This window comes from Zootoca vivipara, chromosome 7, assembly GCF_965207765.1.
Source record: "Zootoca vivipara chromosome 7, rZooViv2.hap1.1, whole genome shotgun sequence".
In the NCBI taxonomy this organism is placed as follows: domain Eukaryota; kingdom Metazoa; phylum Chordata; class Lepidosauria; order Squamata; family Lacertidae; genus Zootoca; species Zootoca vivipara.
In genome coordinates this window covers 52,015,689-52,036,483 of record NC_142590.1, presented here as the reverse complement: position 1 = coordinate 52,036,483, position 20,795 = coordinate 52,015,689, and the positions used below count along the sequence as shown (strand labels likewise).

At 43.0% G+C, this 20,795-nt stretch overlaps 2 protein-coding genes across 7 annotated transcripts in view; both read right to left on the bottom strand.

Annotated features, from left to right (window-relative positions):
* The window catches only part of DEF6 (DEF6 guanine nucleotide exchange factor), a 45,541-nt gene extending 41,993 nt beyond the window's left edge, over positions 1 to 3,548 (bottom strand). Inside the window, exon 1 of the mRNA XM_035122026.3 lies at positions 3,272 to 3,548. Within this exon, the coding sequence (XP_034977917.2) occupies positions 3,272 to 3,367 (96 nt within the window). The 5' untranslated portion in view covers positions 3,368 to 3,548. The remainder of the gene's footprint in view (positions 1 to 3,271) is intronic.
* A 1,816-nt stretch (positions 3,549 to 5,364) lies between these two features.
* On the bottom strand, positions 5,365 to 19,544 carry ZNF76 (zinc finger protein 76). Of its 6 annotated transcripts, none has more exons than XM_035122029.3 (14): positions 19,369 to 19,544; positions 17,543 to 17,678; positions 16,694 to 16,774; positions 15,605 to 15,682; positions 14,150 to 14,352; positions 13,462 to 13,578; positions 12,955 to 13,030; positions 12,554 to 12,679; positions 11,259 to 11,438; positions 10,526 to 10,756; positions 10,039 to 10,166; positions 9,042 to 9,197; positions 8,847 to 8,954; positions 5,365 to 6,260 (listed from the first exon to the last, which is right to left on the bottom strand). In XM_035122029.3, exons 2-14 carry the CDS (start codon positions 17,652 to 17,654, stop codon positions 6,156 to 6,158), a joined length of 1,701 nt encoding a protein of 566 aa, XP_034977920.3. In that variant the 5' UTR covers positions 17,655 to 17,678; positions 19,369 to 19,544; the 3' UTR covers positions 5,365 to 6,155. The 6 variants fall into 6 exon arrangements, with proteins under 6 accessions (XP_034977920.3, XP_060133022.2, XP_034977922.3 ...); XM_060277039.2 differs by lacking the exon at positions 19,369 to 19,544 and adding an exon at positions 19,158 to 19,176; XM_035122031.3 differs by lacking the exon at positions 8,847 to 8,954 and having other exon boundaries at positions 19,369 to 19,536.
* Positions 19,545 to 20,795: the final 1,251 nt, after the last annotated feature.

The following is a 20,795-nucleotide window of genomic DNA, read 5'->3' as shown; positions in this document are numbered from 1 at the left end:
TTATAAACTGCTTTGAAGTCTTCTACCACCAAGCAGTACGTATATAGTTTTTATGAAATAAATAAAATAGCCCATGCAGACATTTTCACAACTGTGTCACATTTTGTCAGCCAGGTGCCCCCTCAGCAGCAGTCTGGCTGCTACATTCTGCATCAGTTGGGAGTTTTCAAACCAAGCCCAAGGGGAGCGCCACACAGAATGCACACTCATTTTTTCCTTCCATTGTTGAAGAAACTACTCTAAAGTTAAAGAAATTAGTAAGATGAGAAGCAACTGAGTCCTGCTGGTTAAGTATACAGTGTTATTCCGCTACTCATAGTACATATTTTACATTATCATCCGTATTCAAATGCTCCAAAAGGTCCTTAATTTCAGTGATTTTACTCGCACAAAATGAGCAGCACACTCGCATAAAAGTAGTTAAAGCACTAACACTGGCACGTGTGTAAAGCAATTCTATAAATAGTTAACAACACTGTCTAATTATGTACGGGGGAAAATGGTTCTTAAACTTTCTGAGGTCATTGGATCCCTTTGACCATCTGATGAAACCTCTGGAATCCCTCCCCATATTTTTTCCACAAAGACCTTTTTTCAATGTAGCAGAAGCAAATTAAAAACTGAATATTTTTATGTACCCAGTTCACTGACCCCCTGAAGCTCATCCATGGACTTCCTAGGGATCCATGGACCATTGTTTAAGAACCCCTGATGTATGGCACATAACCTCAAGGGTTTATAAGCAAAGGCTATGTGGCCACCAACTAGGGATGCTGTCGCAGTGGATTTCCTGTGTTGGGGGGTTGACCTAGTTACTAGATAAAGTTTGAGGTTCTTTCCTACTCTACAATATCATTCGAACAGGGACTTCAGACCACATGTAATAATGGCTCAGGCACACCTGTATTTCTTGGCCACGAAACTGGCTCTACATACTCAGTGGTTTTCATCATTAGTGATTTTCCAGAAAAAGTCCAAACATTTCCTGGAAATATTTCCAACACCAACATTTGACTTAGATTTAATAAATGAAATTTTAAAATGTATGCCATGTTACTGTTATGTGCTACATATAGCCAAATGTAACAGAACTATAAGGGAGGGGGAGATCTAGAAAAGTCTCCTTATGCTGTAATCTTAAAACACACTTACTGGGGAACAAGATCCATTGAATAGAGTAGCACTTAATTCTAGATAAACAATAACAGAATGGTGCTGTTAGTGTGCTTTAAAAGGATCCACTCTATTTCTGTGATTGTGATCTGTTTTAACTGTTTTAGATTCTGAATTTTAGACTGTGGTAATCCACTTAGGGACGTGCTGGAGAAGGGAAAGTGATACACATAATAAAAATAATAATAATAAGAGGAGGCAGAAGATGGAGAAGATACATTATTATTTTAACTATTTATTAAATTTATAAACAGAGGTAGCAGAAGACATTAACATTAATTTTAGTATGCCTGAAAAACCATGTGCATAAAAGTATCTGCTTCCTATGGATAGTCACTTAAAAGGAGTTAATTACAACTTCAATTCTTGATTTGACTGGCATTACTGTATATCCATTCCAGCTATCTAATTTGACTGGTATTGTATCCATTATGGTAGTAATTACATTTATAAAACACTGCATTTCTAAAAATAAAACATTATCAATGGAAAAGTATAGCTGAATAAAATTTTTCAGCCCACTGATCATTAGAAACAATTAAATATTTTGCTGTATTATGGATGTATGTCAAAAGGCACAGATCCCACTGCTTACGCACACACTCCAAGGGACTGCTTGACCTGTGCTCATAAACTGTAGCAATGTAATTATAATGTGTAAAAAGGAACCACAAAGAATGCTTTTACTTATAAATATACTGTGCTTTTGCAGCGTTTAAACCAAGGAATAGAAGTTGCTAACACAACCACACAACCCCTTTTTGCTCTCAGCAAGATTCCATGAAGAAATGGCAGTGATGTAATTCTTGCAATGGCTCAATGCTGCTGTTTGTTTTGCTCTTCACCCTTCCCGCCTTGCAAGGCCAGCGTGTGCAAATAAACAGAGACAGGCCCTCATCAGTGCTCTTTTTTCATACTAGACGCTTTTGCTTTTTTAAAAAAGCACACAAGCAAATACTTTCTCAAAAGTCATGTACAACTGCACGGGAGCAAAAGCACATTTGAGACGCTGTGGCATTTCTGGGTAAACTCTAGGAAGGAATAAAAAACCACCAGCAGCAGCAACAGCAACGTGGGAGTTCTCTGCAAACAGTTGGGGATGCCGGGCAGCTGCCCAGCATTTACATTCATTTGGCACGGCTCAAGGGCTAAGGATGGTGGTCCAGAGGGGGCAAAACAGTTTCCCCACTGGTTCAGCCGCCACTTTATGTAAGAGCAGTGCAGGAAGACAGCCTTAGCCTTCATCACTTACGCTCATCGGCTTGTGTTGATTTCACAAGGTGTCGCCACTATTTGCATCAAGCGTTCCTCAGATCTTTTCTGCCCTACTTTGGCTGGGCTTGCATGCATTTGCATCTCATCTGCCATCTCCCCCGCTCCTAAAACCGTGATTAAGCAAATCCCAGCGTCCACATTGTAATTCAAAGCACCGCCTTTGTTGCTATTTCAAAGTTTACAAGGATTTTACAAGGAAGGAGAGTTTTGCTCTTCTTCGTTTTGCCCCTTTAAAGAAAGCGAGTCTTGTCTACTCAGCAGAAGATCATTCATGCCCACCCAACAAGATTACTGAGAAAGAAACGCTTTTTTGTAAGGGGGGGGGAGAGAACCAACATTCTGCACAACCTTTGCCCCATTTTAAAAGCAGCCAGCTATGAGATCGGTAGAGAGCGTGGGTAGGAACGCAGCATTTGCAACCAGCTGCCTCGGAAAAGGGCAGAGGAAATTCAACAGGAAGAAGGCAAATGTCTATTTCTAACACGCACATGCTTAAACACCCCAATGCAGAGAAAGGGGGAAGGCATATTTAAAAGACCAGAACATTTAAGTGCATGATGTTTATCCCTTCCCTTTATTTAAAAAAGAGAAGAACACGACTCCTTAGATATCCCCCGCCTTCACGAGCAGTCACACAACCCTAAGTCGCCACCACAGCTGTGGAGGGGGGGTTCTTTTCTTTTCGCTCCCGAAGTTGCCCTCCAAAGCGCCCGGCAGCCCTGCTGGGGGCAAGCGGAGTGCGCTCCCCAAGCCCGCCGCGGGCTCTGAGGGAGAAGGCAGCCGCCTCCGCCTCCTCTCTCCCCCTCGCCCCGCTTCCACTTACTTTCAGCTGAGATTTGGACACTTTGCCGCTTTTCTCCGCGTCCAGGGCGGTGAAGGCGTACCAGATGGACTTTAGAAGCTCGGCTCGCAACTCCATGGCTCGAGCGCCCTGCGGACAGTCTGCTGGCTCGGCGGGGAGGATCCTCCCTCGGGCTGCTCAGGAAACGCGCCGCTCTTTCGCCGCGCAGCCGGCAGCGAGGGCGCCCTGGAGCCGCAGCGCCTCCTGTCGCCTCGACGCTCGGGGAGCTTGCGCGCCACCTTCTCGCTCTTTTTCCTTCCCCCTTTTCGTTGTTCAGTGCAATTGAGCAAAGAACAATGAATGCAAATCTTTTTTTAAGGCAGGAAGTTCGCCCGTCTTTAAACACTAGCGGGAGTCCAATTTGTATTCGAGTCCAACAACATTCAGATTTGGCATGTCGCTCATGTTTTCTACCCGTCCTCTTTTTCATCAAGGCCGCAATCTCCTGCCCGGTTACTCATTACATGGGGATACATGGGTTCTTCTCACGGTTAATGCCACCTGTTGGGGGAACTGGGACTCTTTCTACTTGGCAAAATTTTGTTGTAAAAAATTGTTTTAATCTTGCCTGCCCCGCAGCATACTCAAGGCAGTTTACAATATGCAGTAGGTCTCCAACAAGAGGCCATCAGATGAGGATGCTCCAGCTCTGAATTTCTTGAAGGGAAAGTTAAACGGCTATGTTACACACTATATAAACCCTTAAAGCACATTCAAAGCACTATTTCCCTCAAAGAATTCTGGGCACCATTAGTTCACCCTCGCGGAAATACAATTCCCAGAAGCCCTTAACAAACTAGAGTGCCCAGTTTTCTTTGAGGGAAAGAATGTGCTTTCATGGTATATACAGGTGCAACTCGGAAAATTAGAATATCGTCGAAAAGTGCATTTATTTCAGTAATGCAACTTATTTTTTATTTTCTTTTAATTTGTACAAATGCTTTCTTTTGGAAATGCCACAGTAATAAAACAAATAGTTACAATAATACAAAAATAAACATCGCTATTACATTTCATTAATTACATTCCATTTATAATTGACCCGCCTAACGACAAATAATTACAATTACAACAAATAAAGGCTTGACATCTTGCTTTGCATGTCATGCATCTATCTCATATATTGGTTTCACCTTTTAAGTTGTGTTACTGAAATAAATGCACTTTTCAACGATATTATAATTTTCCGAGTTTCACCTGTAGTATGTACTAACTATAGCATAAGAGTCAACTCCTAGGGGCTGAGGTCCCTTCACACACACACACATACACACACACCCAATAAAATATTTGAGGGAGTTGGGCCCCCCAAAGTTGATGGGCTTACTAGTCTAAAAAGTTCTTTATCTAAAGGATGTGTCAATACTGGAGTACAGAACATTGCTTGCTCTTTGGTCAACTTGTGTTCCAGGTTTATGAACCTGGTCTGAGTTTTAGTCTGAGAACTTAAATGCCAGAAGAACATACAAAGATAAAAAAGAGAGGCCTGAACACCTCTAAGAACAATCAATTATGGTCTAGGGAGGCTTGAAAAGACAGCACTGCACATGTTGTAACTGCAACAGAACAGTGCAGTACTATCTGAGCTGGGTGTGTCTCTTATATTCATAACAACACAGCTTAGTAACATGAGTTAAAGAATACAATTGCATGAGCTATATGCAAAATGAACATATAAAAAACAAAGAAGCACCATATTGCCCATTCAGAGCAATGTTCACACATCATGGCTGGTAAGGCTGTTGTGATACAGACGGCTTTCTCCCTGATGCTACAACAACAGAACGCCAATTTAGATGGGGGAACTCAGTATGCCCTATACAACTACAGGCAATTCAAATAGAGCAGCATCAAAGAATGAAATGCTGTTTGGCTTGTCATTCATTCAGGGGGACCCAACGGGATTAAAACCCTGTATGGTAACATCAGTATGGATCTCTGTTGGCTGCTTAACTGGATCACACATTTCTACAGCTTATTCTAGTGAAGTATGACCAGGGAGGTAGGCACATTCTGCTTCACGTCTCAATTCCTTAATAAGAAAGTCCAGGCAACTGCTGAGAAAATCGAAAACATAAAGTCCAACATTTTATTAAATACACATTTTGAGTCTTGTTATTTCAGAGAGTGAAAGAGGAAAATAAAATATAATACAAAGCTGTGTCTTCTCCTTTGCATGTCTGCTTCAGTCTATTCCACTTGCTGAGACTGGGAAGCAACCACGATAATTGGAGGGAAATGTATAGAGCACAGCCATCACATTAATATTTGTCCTTCTCCGGTACTGTGCATTTCAGTTCTGCTCAGAGAGTGTGTGACTGCTCCTGTGCCAACACTTTCTACTCCCATGTATCTGAGGTAAGGAAAAGTAGAGAGCACCCATCTACCCGTAATTCCCTTTCCTGAACTTTCTATGGCTAAAAACACATTTAATGCTAAAAACTTCAAAGAGATAAATCTCCCCAGCCATGCAAGTCCCATAATCTTATGAAGGCTGTTCTAGCCCTCCAAGAAATGAAATACTAGTGCTTCCTCCAATAACATTCAGCAGAAATTAGAAAGGTCCAGAACGATAGTGCGGGTGCCACCTCAGAAAGTTAAGGGAAGGCTTTCTTAAAGAGGCCATAAAACATGTTGTAGCACTTATAGGAGGAATATTTCTAAACAAAGTCTCATCCAATAGTTCATGTAACTTCACCATCTGTGCTTCTCAGTTAACAGCTCATTCATGCTGGACAGATGGCAGCAAATATTAAGGGCTCTCTTCAGGTCCGGAAGGATTACTCATCACTTGGCTTTTGAGTTGGAGGTTCTGAAGACTCCAGCGGTCCATCCAGCTTCAGTTGCTCCAGCTCCATGTGAGGTCTCAGCACCCACTGTTTGATGTGGATACCTTAAGAGTTGCAGACGCCTGTTGAATTGCTGAGGTAGACACACTAATGGCATCCTTCGAGCTCTGCTGCTCTTTTACCTGGAAAGAGAAAAAGACGGCAAGTTTGATTGGCAGTTAAATAGAGTTTAACTGCTCCAAGTCATGGTAACTAATACCAAAGATCAAATAATTTTGAGGCCTGAGACAGAAAATCTCACAAGCACTTATTTCCCTCCCTGGCAGTAAAAATATATAATAAAAAAATCAGAACAATCAATAATCTGCTAACATTTCATGACACCCAAAAATCAATTGCCTGAAGCTGCCTAATGACAGCATGGAGTTGCCTGGTGTTCCCAAGTGAAATAAAGGAACACAAATGGCAGAAAAATATGAATTCAATGAGGAGACACACAAGTGATGGTCAGGTACATGGATGAATGTGATAATAGTAATATGAGATTAGCACTAAGGACATATTCACAAACACCCCTGCCTGCAGACTGTACACTGGTTGGGTGTGGTGCACCAGTGGAACAAGTTCACTGGATGCTGCCCCATATTGTCACAGACATCATTAAGTTTTAGACACCCTCTGTCTCTGGCAACTGAAGAGCCAACCAGCATTATCCAAGGAGATGGATTTGGGTATGGACTGTCCACTTGCTAATCTCTGGCCTACGAACTGGCTCCAAGACAAAGCAAGCATCTAAGTGCAATTTGGCAGAGAGAAAGGTAATATAAAAGACATGTATCTTTTCAAAGTAAACATTGGATGCAAAGTTAACCACTGCTGGCTTTCTTTCTCACACAAACTATTTTAAGACACTATCTTGAAATAGTTGCTACCTCCTATAAGCAGGCACTATATATACTGTACATTATTTGGAAGCAGATATGCAGAAGCAGAAGTAGCTCAACGGGGAAGTGAAGAAACAGCATAGGAAGTTATGTGGAAATGAAGTAATTGCATGGTGGGAAAAGAAAATAGGTTGCAATGTAAAAGGGGCACAAAAGGAAAACAGGCAGCTGTGAACATACAATATATTCTTTGGCTTCATCTATCCCATACATCAGGGGTGAGGAACCTCTTTTGGCTCTGCAGGTCACAGCCTGATCAGGATCCACCTCACTGGCCAAATTTTACCCACTTGTCATTATGACATCACAACTGGGAGAGGGTGGAGGCCTCCACCTATCAAAATCCCTTTTGTAACTTTGCAAGTCTCCCCATGCTCCGCCTTCAAACCCCTGATGCCCCTAGAGCATCAAACGAGACCACAAGGGGATATCTTAAAGCCTTTGCTAAACCTGTCTTCGAAGCAGCCTCACCCTTTTCTATTAAAAGAGTCATGTTTAAGGTATGGGTTGGGGGAGCTGCTTTGAATAGTATTTTGTAGCTTTAAGACAGCCCCTGTACTCTGAGCCTCTTAAAGAGCTTTGTCAAAGCACATTTTGAAGCAGCCTCCCCATGTTTTTTATACATTATTGTTTAATGGAGGTGGGGAGGCTGCTTCAAAAAGCCCTTTTCAGCTTTAAGATGCCCCTCCCCCAGCTCACTTAAAGTAGAAGGCAAAGGACTTTAACGCCTTTCAAATGAAAAGCAATCCCGCTGCACAATCCTGTTCCCTGCTGGAAATTGGGTGCTCAGCCAATGAAGAATTAAAGCCTGTCCTTCCATTCATCAGATGAAGTTACCAATGATCTGGGGGGGAATCACAGGCCAAATTGGACCCCCTGGTGGACCAAGCCTGGTGCAGGGCCAGAGGGTCCCCACCTCTGCTATACACAGTTACCTGGGAGGAAACCCCATTTAACTCAATGGACTGACTTCTGCATCAGATTGTGCTTTCAATGACACTACTCTATACGTGCTTACAAGGGACAGCTACTTATGGTACTGATCTGAATATAAGCTGCCCCTGAAAGAGATCACAGCCCTAAAATGAGATCTCTTAAATCACAGCTTCCTTACCTGTAAGATTGTGATTATAGACTACACTCAGGTTTTATACAAGCCAAATTTTGGGGGGAAGTGTAACCTATATTCAGATCAATACAGTAATATTGCTCTGTATGACAATTAATGTGTTCTTTGTAAATCCTAAAATCACAAGACGAAACGAGTACAGTATTTTTTGTGGTCTTTGAAATCCCTAAACATTCTACAAAAATTCACAACAAAGGCAATTTCTCCTTATTGTAACTGATGGGGAACAAAGAAGTCTGAAACCCAGATGGAAGTTACAAAGTTTTTTTAAAAAAAGTGTCTGCTCCCCCACTTCACTCCTCAGAGAACATAAGTACCTGGTTTCAAACTGAATTTTAATAGTTGCTCCTCCACCTGATGCTTCAGACTGGCTGTCCCGTTTGATTAGCTTTTCAAGAGCCTGCGTGTTCTCTGCTCAAATATTTGTTTGGTGCTCAATTATTTTTACACTTAAAAACCTGCTCTGTGTGACTGAAACAAGGGCTGCCAAGAAGGAGTAGTTAGTTTCATGATTAGCTGGTCTCTGTGTCAATCAATGCCCTAAAAATGTGGCTTCTGCTGCATACTGGTAAGGCAGTATGAGGTCAGACTCAACACCTATATGCATCCTTGGGGAAGAGGACAAGAGGCTCTCTTCCAACATGACAAAAATACCTGTGCCTGCAAACTCTAAGCAAGATGTGTATATGAAGTACCTGAACTTCAATATAAGTGTCCTTTGCTAGCACTGTCGGCTGCTGGTGGTGGATGGATGACGTGGGCAAATCCTCGGATGCCTTTGTCCCAGATGTGACTATTGTAACCTGAAAAGTATCACATCAGCACAACCATTACATTTTACAAAAAAAACTTTCCCAGACTATGTCAAAGGTTTTAGAAGAAATTAGTACCGGAGGTATTTCAGTCCCATCGATGCCAATCATAGTCAGCACATTTGTACCACTTGCTGAAATATCTTCCTGGGGTACTGATACTGCTGTGCCATTCTGTGTTAGCATGGTGATATCACAGCCAAGTACTTGCAAGTCTTCAGGAGACAGACTGACCTGCAAAGAGCAGGTGAAAATGCAGTCAGGCCAAATTGCAGGCTACAGATTAAAAAGAAAAGATTCAAGCCGATTCATGGGCCGGGAGCATGGGGAATAGAAGTAGTCAAGTGACAAAGAGCTCATTCCCACAGGCATGTTCTTCACCGGAAATCATAACGTTCCTTGCATATGCAAATGCTGAAAAATTGAACTACATCACCACTAATAGGAAGCTATGGTAATAGAGTACAGTGGTACCTCTGGTTACGAACTCTGCTAACCCAGAAGTAGCTGCTCCTGGTTGCGAACTTTGTCTCAGGATGCGAATGGAAATCGTGCGCCAGAGGCGCGCATGCAGCAGGAGGCCCCATTAGGGAAAGCTGGCCTCAGGATAAGAACGGATTCAGCTTAAGAACGGACCTCCGGAACAAATTAAGTTCATAAACAGAGGTGCCACTGTAATAGAATTGTAGCTGAAAGGGACCATGAGGGGTATCCAGTCAACCCCCTGCAATGCAGGAATCTTTTGTCCAATGTGGGGCTATCCCTGGCTCTGTGATATTAACCACTTTGAGGGGGTTATTTTACAATCAAGTATATGGTGAATGTATTTTATGAAACAAACAGATAAATAAAACCCTGCTCTGCAATGTTCATTCACCCAAACTGGTGTGATTAGAACCCTTGTCCAACTACGGTACCGGTAAGTACCAAGGATGGGGCTAACACGATTTAAGTAGATGTTGCATGCAGATGCACTATAGCCAATGTTTAGGATCTGATCTGACCTGTCCTAGGTAACAAAACTGGAGAGTTGTTACCTCTGTGGATTTAGATTCAAGTTCTGCAAACTCCATACCTGCTCTGCTCCATCCTGAGATACGAGAGTCACTGGCATAACCGTGCAATCCTCCTGCTCCTCCTCGTGTTCCACCTTCACCGAAACAATACACTGGTGTTTCAGTGAAGGCATATCAAACGTGGCAACTGGGAGAACAAGGAAAGGAGATTAGCAGAGTGCTTTACTTGAGTGGGGGCATTGAAACAGCCTTGAAAAAGTTCTCTGAAGGTAAGGCAGGAACAACAGAAGGGAGCACTTAAGGCAGGCTTCCTCAACCCTGGCCCACCAGATGTTTTTGGCCTACAACTCCCATGATCCCTAGCTAGCAGGACCAGTGGTCAGGGATGATGGGAATTGTAGTCTCAAAACATCTGGAGGGCCGAGGTTGAGGAAGTCTGATTTAAGGACTAGGAAGAATAAGGAAGCATGGCAATGAGCTAGGAAGTGACAAGAATATATAGGCTCAGGATATGAAGCTTCCCATAAAACTCCAGTGCCTACTCACTTCTCATCTGCTGCTCATAGAGGGCCTGTTCACTCTCTTCTGTAGCTTCCAGCTCTCCATGCGTAGTGCGCTTGTGCATAGCCAACGTAGAGGTCTGGCGGTAGGTTTTGCCACAGGTATTGCAGGTGTATGGCTTGCAGTGTGTGTGGACCACGTGGTGTTTGTAAAGGCTAGAATATTCAGTGAAGCGTTTCCCACAGCCTGGCACCAGGCACGCATATGGCTTCTCCCCTGGGAAATAAGAAGCAAATATAAAGGAATGGGTATCTCTCACTTTGTGGCATAAAGCAAAGGCTACAATCCCAAAACACACTTGCTAGGTAATAATACAGTGGGGTTTACTTTCAAAAAGATAGAGGATTACACTGCAAGAGTACTTTAAGCAATTGGGAAGGGGGCTTCAAATCTCACTCTACTGGTTTTTAGTAGTTCAACACGTATTTTCTTTTAACTGGCCATCTTACAGGTGACAACTGGTTCAAGCAAGCAAGCCTAGTATAGTTTCCATGTTGATCCCCCCCAATGCAGTAATGTGTCACTGGGATGGTTTGTTACACATAATAAAGTTCAACCAAGTGACACCACCCCCACAGATTGTGAAAGTATATCATGTTGAGGATTGCCTGTATGGTGTTTACCGTTAATGAAATATGAAAATTAAGGAAGGCAGGCGTGCACACGCGTGCACACGCACACACACACACACCAGACATCACATAAACACAAATATTACCTGTATGGATTCTCATGTGGTTTTTGAAGTTGGTAGCACTACTGAACCCTCTCCCACAGTTGTGCTCTGGGCACATATATGGTCGCTCACCAGTGTGTGTCCGGATGTGGACCTTGCGTATATTTGAGGTGGTGAATGAGCGGCCACAGCCCTCAAAAGGGCACCTGAAAGGCCTCTCACCTTCAGGGGAAGAGAGAGAAGGCATCCTTAGCAAGCCTGTGATAGATGACACTTTAAGACACGCTTGCCTTTAAGTGCACAATATATCTACACTGTATCTACAATATATCTACACTGGGACCCAGGGTGGCGCAGTGGTTAAACCACTGAGCCTAGGGCTTGCTGATCAGAAGGTTGGCGGTTCGAATCCCTGTGACGGGGTGAGCTCCCGTTCCTCGGTCCCAGCTCCTGACAACCTAGCAGTTCGAAAGCACGTCAAAATGCAAGTAGATAAATAGGAACCGCTACAGCGGGAAGGTAAACGCCGTTTCCATGTGCTGCTCTGGTTTGCCAGAAGCGGCTTTGTCATGCTGGCCACATGACCTGGAAGCTGTACGCCGGCTCCCTCGGCCAATAATGCGAGATGAGCGCGCAACCCCAGAGTCGGTCACGACTGGACCTAATGGTCAGGGGTCCCTTTACCTTTACCTTTTATATCTACACTGTAGTTGTGAGAATGCAACCTTGTCAGGCTGGGCAGATTTCTTCCATCTTTGTTATGGTGTCAAAGAGCCAAATATCATATATGAAGCTAATATGAGCATGGCAGCTTGAAAGGCCCTCCATCATTTTTCCTTAGGCAGCTATAACCTGAACAGTACCTCATTCTAGACTGGGGGTGGGGAGCTGGATCCACACATACCCGAGAGACAGGTTTGGCAGGTGGGTATCAGTCACTTCGTGTCACATGACATTCGGTGACCTATTTTCGCCCACACAGTTTGAAATCAAACTGTGTGGGCAAAAAAAGAAAAGAAAAAAGAAAAGTGTATGCAGAACTTCTCAATTGCTGCCAATCAGCTAACTGTCGAGCATGGGAAATTAGCTGATAAATGGTGCCTGCTAATCCCATACTAAAAATTATACAAATGAAATACATTTATATAAATCGGCACAATTTATTCTAGATTAAAATTATGGAATTTTTTGGTACAGAATCTGGACAAAAAATATATATTAGTAGCCCTTTTGCCTCTTTCTGGAGTATTTGGGCTTGTCTCACCCCCCCCTCCCCCGGTTAAGATTTCTGCTCTGGGCTAGCCCCGAATTAAAATAATAAACACTTTGGGACATACCGGTATGTGTCCGGATATGTTTTTGCAGGTCTCCAGAAGTCTTGAAGGCTTTGGTGCATAAATCTTCTGGACACTTGTATGGCTTCTCACCCGTGTGGGTTCTCACATGACTCTTCAGGCTATAACCTGCAAGGGAAAAGGTTATACAAGGTTAGCAGCATAGCAAGATGGCGCAAGCAGCACAGCAACTCCAAGAGACTTCCTAAAATGCAGCACACTGATTTTTAGAGGTTTCGTGTACGCTAAGGAGCCTGGGTCACCAAGAACTATACCTTGTACTTAGCTCAATTTCATTATCCATTTAGGCTCAATAGTCCTCAGCTTGCTACATTTGGATCTTCCTTCTCAGCCCTACTAACTCCACTTGAACAAGATCATCTTTTGTTCCTGACAAACATTACCTGTAGCAAAGGTTTTCCCACAGCTTGAGAAGTCACATCTGTATGGACGATCACCTGTATGAACTCGCTTGTGCACCTGTGAAGACAGCGAAGCCTCAGGTGAACTGAATGGGGTGATTCAAATTTGGAATATTTATCTTTAATTATTTCATAAAATGTATACATCACTTGACTGAAAAAACCTCAAAGCTGCTTACAAAAAGGTGAAACAAGAAAAATGGGGGGGGGGATACAGCATTACCTTAAAACGTACAAAAAGTGAAAATACTAAAACAGATTAAAATTTAAAATATAGAGACTGAGAAGAGGTTTGTACCCAGGCTCTCTCTGACCTCAGTGCATCAGATCCAGCCTCTTAAAAAACTATTCCAAAAGAATATATATATATTTAAGCTTGCACTGGTGAATTACGGTCTCTTCCACAGCATTAATGGTTTCCCATTATAGGTACAGCAGAGCTTTTAGTCCTCTAAAAGGCAACATTGTGAGCTTACAACAATGACTTACCTTCAAATGATGAGATGTGGTAAAGAGGCGGCTACAACCACTGTAACCACAGCGGTAAACTCTATCAGGAACCTTTGGTTCCTTCCCATTGCTTTCCACTTCCTCCTCGTGGAAGCCCTGCCAAGCAACATGAAGAAGCTAAGCTTGAACCAGTCCTGCAAGTCACCATTCCATCTGCTATGAACACACATACTCTAAAAGTGGAGTCGTGTCACCAGACAAGGAGAATTGATGTCACGAGTGCCAGATATTGGGGGCCAATACTGATGGAGAGGCAAAATATAAATGCTTCAAATAAATACATTTAATACTTTTTAATACATTCTGCAGCCATGTGCAACGTGATTTACCCATCTTTACCTTGTTCATCTTAACAACCACAGCAGATAATACTATTTTCAAGATGGGAAGTTGAGCACAGTGACAATGAATTGTCTAAGGCCACCTTCAGTGGCTGGGTATACATAGGCCTCCCAGTTCCAAGATCATAACCTCATGCACTACTCATCTTGTGTAGAATCCTAGTTAGGTAATTATAGTCCCCTGTTCCTCTGTTTCCTAATTCAGAAAGCAAATAATGCTGGAGGACTCACTTATATCATTCTAGGAACTTGGTATTTCATTCTGTTTGCAGAATCACAAAGCAGGACGATTTGAATCTCCCACAGAAGTAGAATAATATCCTCACCTTACTGGCATAGTCCTTGAGGACAGCAATGGAATCGAGTTCAAAGGAATCATCTTTCTCTCCTACAGCCAATTCCTCCAGTCCCACATCTGCTTGCACTGTCAGTGTGGTGCTGTCCACTGACAGGGAGACAGGACGATGTATGAAAGCTGTGGATCCATCTTCCAGCTGGATTGCTTCCAAGGTGTTGGGGTCATAACCCTCTGGAGGGGACCACAAACACTGTAGTAGCACATGTCAGCTCTAATTGCTACTTATCTACCTCTTGATCATTTAGAGCTGGCAAAAAGATGAAGAGTTAAAAGCATCAATGGCAAAATCTTCACGGCAGTTCAAAATTCAAACATTGCATACACCAATAGAATCCAACTCTATTTATGGCTGAAAATTGCAACATGAAACACTTTCCACAATCAAAAGCTGCGTGGAATCATTATACAATCACCATAGAATGATTTCCACACATCCTTGAATTGTTTGCAGAGCAGTAAAGGAAGAATCTACTGAATTATTTTTGCTTGGTAGTTATTTGTCAATCTGGATAGGACCATTTTGTATGGCTACAGGGAAAGGATTTGATAAGATACTGAAACAGAACACATTCCCTGTTACCAAACCATACTGTGAAGCATCAAGAATGAGTGATACGCTCAAACACTTGCCCTTCCAACTCTTAACAGAAAGTTACCGTTTCCTTAAACCATCATTTACCATGCTACCCAAAGCAGTCAAGGGTAGCCTTAAATTATCTCTCCAAATCAGGATTGATCCTGAGAGAGGGAAGGACAAACCTCTTAAGCTTGCTGACACTTTCTGTTCTCCAACTCAAGGTTTGGGAGTGATGCAAAGAGCCACAGCATCTGTCTGCACATCTGATCCCCCCACCCCACCCTGAGAGTTTCCTTCAGAGCTCTCTCTTTTCATCACTAACCTGAATTGTTTTATGACTTGACTCAGGGTGAGGTAACAATAAATATTCTAAGTCACAAAGTTGTAAGTTTTAAAAGACTATGGGAGGAATTCAGTGTCACAGTATTATGATCGTTCTGTCAGCACAAGCATTTCTGCTTCCCTGACAGCATGAGCTCCTGTCTCCTCCCCCCATGCACTGTTCTGAAGCTTTCCCAATCCCCCAGAGCCAATTGGGAGGAATATGGGGAGGATGAAGCCCCATTGTGTTACTGGGACTTGTTGCGCTGGCTTCTGCTAGTGCAACAATGTAGTTGAGTCCAGCCCAATAGCTTCACACACAGCTATGATCACATTTATTATAGTACTGGGTTGCATTCAACTAAGTTATACGCAGAGTTGATGCACTGAAATGAATTACAGTAACTGAAGTTAGTAATATTTATTAACTTCAATCAAGCGACTCATTGAATACTACCCACTGTGTATGAATTATTTTACCTAGTACTAGTATGTGGAAAGGAAGGTTCAAAGACTGATCGTTACCTTGGGGAGCATGATGTATAAAAGCCATAGTGCCGTCTTCCAATGCTACTGGCTGACCATCTTCAAATGTGATGGACTCTACAAAACAAATCAGAACATACACAGAAATAAACCCCATGCATCATAAGGTTGTTACGCAACAGAAAGTAAACAAAGCTGACTTTACAAGAACAACTCAAGAATTCTAGCCATGGTTTGCTCAAAGGCCTACAGGGTCCTTGCTCTATAATCCTTGAAGAGAAGCCAGTCCATGTCAGTTCAATGACAGAGTGGGAAAAAAATGTCTAACTGCATAAAAAGGCAGTAGTGCAGCCTATTATCACAGCTAGTATTTAGTGCTCCTCCCACTGCAAAGCTTCTTCCATGTGATGAATGATGACACCAGGGAGAGGAACCTTTCTCCCTTCTTTACACTATGACTACATGCAAGGTATCTGTTTTTACATGGAAGCGTAAGAATAGATTGTCAGATCAGGTCAATGACTCATCTAATCCAGCATTATGTTACCACAGTGGCCAACCAGGTGTCTATGGAAAGCCCACAAGCAAGATGTGAGCACAAGACCACTTTCTCCTTCAGTTTCCAGCAACTGGCATTCAGAAGCCTACTGCCTTCTGGGCATTAAAGGAAAACGGCACACAGCGTCCAGACAGAATTAGTACAGTCCAGATTTCTACAAGGTGAAATCTACAAACTGTCTACCTCATGATGCGCAACATGGGTCTCAGATAAGAAATTTAAGTTGCACTGCAACAGGATTGCACTGCAATGCTACAGCAGCTTACACACAAATATTATTCTTGCGGAAGGTTACCGTAGTATCAAGTAGGTCCAAAACAGATGCCCTTAGGCAAATTTACTCATTAGCAGCCCTTTTGAAATCCAGCACATTTTATCTGCTCTACATGAGAATGTGCCTCCTGCTGATTTACAGTTTCTACCTAAAATATGCATCTCTAACTGTGAGAAGTGCACTACTGCTTGGTGCAAATTTCACAAGAGGTTCACTCACAGAGAAAACTGCAAACAGAAAAAGCAGTGAAAGCTCCCCAAATTTCTGAAATAGGTATACATCTACTACTCCTAACCTTTCTGCAATGTTACTTGTTGGACAAAAGCTCTGGATCCATCTTCAAGTTCAATCACTTGCCCTTCAATTAACTTCTCTCCTGAAACAGATGACAAGAGAATTTGTTACAGCATTGAAAAAGCCCTCCAGGTTAACAGGATTCAACATGTTCAACCAGGCTCACCTGGCAATCTCTTATCAAGGAAAATAATTACAAAGCAAAGTGCTTTTCGGAAGCTCAGTCTTTGCATGTTTATTCAGAAGCAAGATAATTTCAAAAGCAACATGAATTGAACTGCAGCCTCACAGTGCAATCTAAGTATATTGTCTCAGAAATAAGTCTTAATGAGTTATATGAAACTTATGCCTAGGTATGTATATATAAAACTGCAACCATGGCCAATATCTACCTACATTATAAGACATTCGGGATATTTATAATCACTGAGTCAGAAACCAAATTTCCAACTGAGGCATCCTTAAAAATTGAACATTTTTACTCCGCTCATGCTTCTGTAGCATATATCCATCCAATTCAGTGTGGCAGTTAGATGTCAAATTGCTTTGTTTGTTGCATCTGTACCATATTGGTCATTCAAACACATACTGTGGTCAATCAGGACTCACAAATCACATTCTTCTTTCTAAAAGCTCACCATTAAAACCACATTAAACTCTACTCTGTTTTTATCTTTAATTTATTTAAATTGAAAAACATGAACAATTTGTCCACTATAATTTTAACCTAGTGTATATGTCCAAAGATCTTCCCGCATGTGTAGTGCTTTGCACATTAATCATATGGTTGGATCAGTCCCAATCTCACCAACCACAAGAAGGCAGCCACTACAGCACCAAAATTACTCACCATTAGCATCTTGCTGAACATAGGCTGTTGTTCCATCAGAAAGGGCCGTTGCCTGTAAGCCAAAGCTCTCCATTGTGCTCTGGTGGTGGCTCCTTAGACATGTATTCCACATATAAGTTGGTTCTCCACGTTAGAACTAAAACATAAACGGCAAGCTATATATAAATTTCTTCTTTACATTGACAGTATATAAAAATCTGAGCAGAATTCTTTGGACAGGATTAGAATGTAAGTCTACCAAAGGCTCTTCGTCATGACAAATCTCCATGTTCAGAGACAGCCTACCTCTGATACAGGTCTAACAAGAAGGGAGTACTGTTGGCTTCATGTCCTACTTGTGGTTTTTCCCAAAGCTATCTGGCTGGCCAATGTTGTAGACATGAGACTGCAGCTTTACTGGCTTGTCAAAAACTCCTGGTCCATAAACTGGCAAAACTACACTCTTAGACCCATGAAAGACAATAACTGTATAGTACCAACTTCAGTCCGGAGTGGCAGTCTGCAAACCGAATCTGGTCAATTAAGCCACTTCAACTACCCCCACACCTCCTGTGGTGAAACCGAAGTCATACAACTGGAAGAGACTCAGGCTAGCATTGCAAGTAGTCTCCTTTCTGTTACCGTTCCATAATTTGGGACACAAAAAGCTGCCTTATAGAGTCTGATCATCTTGCTCTGGATTTTCTAAATTGACTGGCAGTGGCTCTCCATGGGTTTCAGGGGCTGACGTCTTTCCCAGGCCTATATGGTGATGCCATATATTGATTGAACCTGGGACATTCTGCATGATCTGCCATGGAGCTACAGAAACTCTTTTGTTTTCACTTTTTATACATTTGTGTTCCTCTCCCCTTTCCTGTTGCCAGGAAAATAATTGGCATTTGCTAAGTAGCCTCCTGAAGGGCATCATTCCATATTCTTTGCTTAAACATACAATAAGATCAACAGAACTTGTAAGGAAGCTTTACTTTTTTGTGAAAAGCTTTAGAATAGAGGGAAATGACAGGATTGATTTTGGTGAATTATGTTGACCACCAACATATTTTCTAAAATTTTACTAGCAGGGGTCTTGTGGTACAAATGGTATTGTACATTAACAGACCAAGATGAGGGTTCAGCAACCAAACCTAAATCGTGGTTGAAGTGTTAGCATTTGGATTTAAGAGATATAACTGGGGCTCCATGTACCGGTAGGTGAGGGATGCTGAACTGGGGAGAGATTTTACCAGAGCACACCAATCGGGAAAGGAGCTGGGAGATCTTCCACAGAAAACCATCTGTGGTCACTTTTCTCTTTTCTTTTCCTGGCCATACATTTTACCAGCACGCAACATGCTTGAGGGGAAATGATCAGGTCACTTCATCTCTGCTCGCACGCAAGAGCCCTCCCAGAAAAGGGAGTCCGCCACCTTTCTCCACAGAATAGTAGAGTTGGAAAGGGGTCCCGAACGTGTCTATAGTCCCCTCCATGGAGAAAGAGCTCTAATTTAAGCAGGCAGAAACCCAACAGGTAAAGCTTCCTCACAAAGTCGGAGAGATCTCCACTCGAATTTCTGCCTGCCAGGCAGCTGTTGCAAGGCGTCCGGGAAGGGAAAAAAGCAAGCGGGGCTCCTACCTCTTGGGCAGGAATCTGAGGGGTAAGTCGTGCAAAAAAGGAGGGCTTTGGGACGTAGGAGGGGGGCAATGGGGGCTCTGCTGGCGGAGGGGACCCTGGGGGGAGCCCCCTCTTTCTCTCCCAGGGTGCAGCGTATCGGCGGAGGAGATGGATATCCACACCCCACACGAGCATCTCCCCTACTCATCCCCGCCTCCCTGCCGGCACCGACCTGTGGAGGGCTGAGTCCGCCGCCTGACCGCCATGCACCAGGCCTCGCCCGCAGCCACCTGCCCTGCAACCTGTATGACGAAGCTTTATCCAGCTTCTCCAAACTGCTCGTCGTTTTTGTTATCCAGGTTCCGGGGCCCCGCCAAGGTCGCTTCCAAATCCCGGAAAAGGAAAGCAAAGACCCACGGTGCTTGCTTAGTACGCATGACCCGGATCTTCGGCATGCGCAGAGATCCCGGCGAAGCATCTGCCCTTCCTTTTATTTATACCCACCTTTGCAGGTGCAACAAAAACAAACTACGCCTCGAAAGGAAGCGGAGTCATGAGTGAGCGGCTCCCTCTGCTGGCCACGTGGCAGAAACCACAGATCGAGTTTCTCTGTCTTGGTAGATTGCAAACTGCAAGAATATATCCTTAGGGCCGCACAGCGGACATCACACCAGAAATTTGCTCTTGTAATTTTATTTTCAAGTAGTTCACACCATATGGTGCAAAGTGGTATTAAAGGAGAAATTATTGAAGAGGTAATTTCACATTGGCATTCCTTTCTTGTTTTTACCACCCTTAATTATTTGGTGTGGTCAGGAAGTCTGACCACCTCAGCACTCAGCCCTGGGCTTACCATAGTTTAAGGTAGTGATTGTGTTGCAAAGAACTCTTCTTCAAGCCTAAAAATATTTTTGTTGGAAAAATTTGATTTTCCTTCCCAAATGACTTTTATTTTTTGAGAGAGCTGTATGCTGGACTATACGTAATAAGTCAAGCTGTAGTTGAGATTCCTGCATTGCAGGGGGTTGGACTAGATGACCCTTCAGGTTCCTTTCCAACTACGATTTTATGTGCCATGGGCACTCATGAGATAAGTGGCACTGGTGACAAGTGGCTCTCCTCTTCTCCCTTTCCATGCATGTCCACACATGTTTTGTGTAGCTTTTGTTGTTGTTTAGTCGTTTAGTCGTGTCTGACTCTTCGTGACCCCATGGACCATAGCACGCCAGGCACTCCTGTGTAGCTTTTAGGACTCATTTATTCTACTGAAAGAAGTGCTTTCCTCACAGTAAACCTCACTACAAACCACTTGTAGAGTCTTAACAGTGCTACCATTTCACTGTACACAGAGCGTTCAGAAAACTCAGGCACAGCTTAAAATAATTCTCAGCATGCTCCACCTTTTCAAGTTAGAACCAAGAGCCCCACCCCCCACCCCAAATCCTGGAGACAGCTCTGATTAAAGTGGTGGAACTCTTCTCCATCCCTTTAAATGAACCATGTGTCAAGCAATAGAAAACCCATCTTTCTCTTCCACACACAGCCCCATTGTTTCCCCAGACCCTTTTATTTTATTTTTTTCTTGATGGCTACTAGTCATGATGGCTATATGGTACATCCAGGATCACTGGCGGGATTCCTCTAAATGCCAGCTGCTGC

Coding starts and splice junctions, on each gene's coding strand:
- ZNF76 (XM_035122029.3), bottom strand. CDS start 17,654: ATGTGGAATACATGTCTAAGGAGCCACCACCAGAGCACAATGGAGAGC. Junction 16,775..17,542: donor TGTTCAGCAAGATGCTAATG/GTGAGTAATTTT, acceptor CATCTGTTTCAG/GAGAGAAGTTAATTGAAGGG. Junction 10,167..10,525: donor CTATGAGCAGCAGATGAGAA/GTGAGTAGGCAC, acceptor TTGTTCTCCCAG/TTGCCACGTTTGATATGCCT.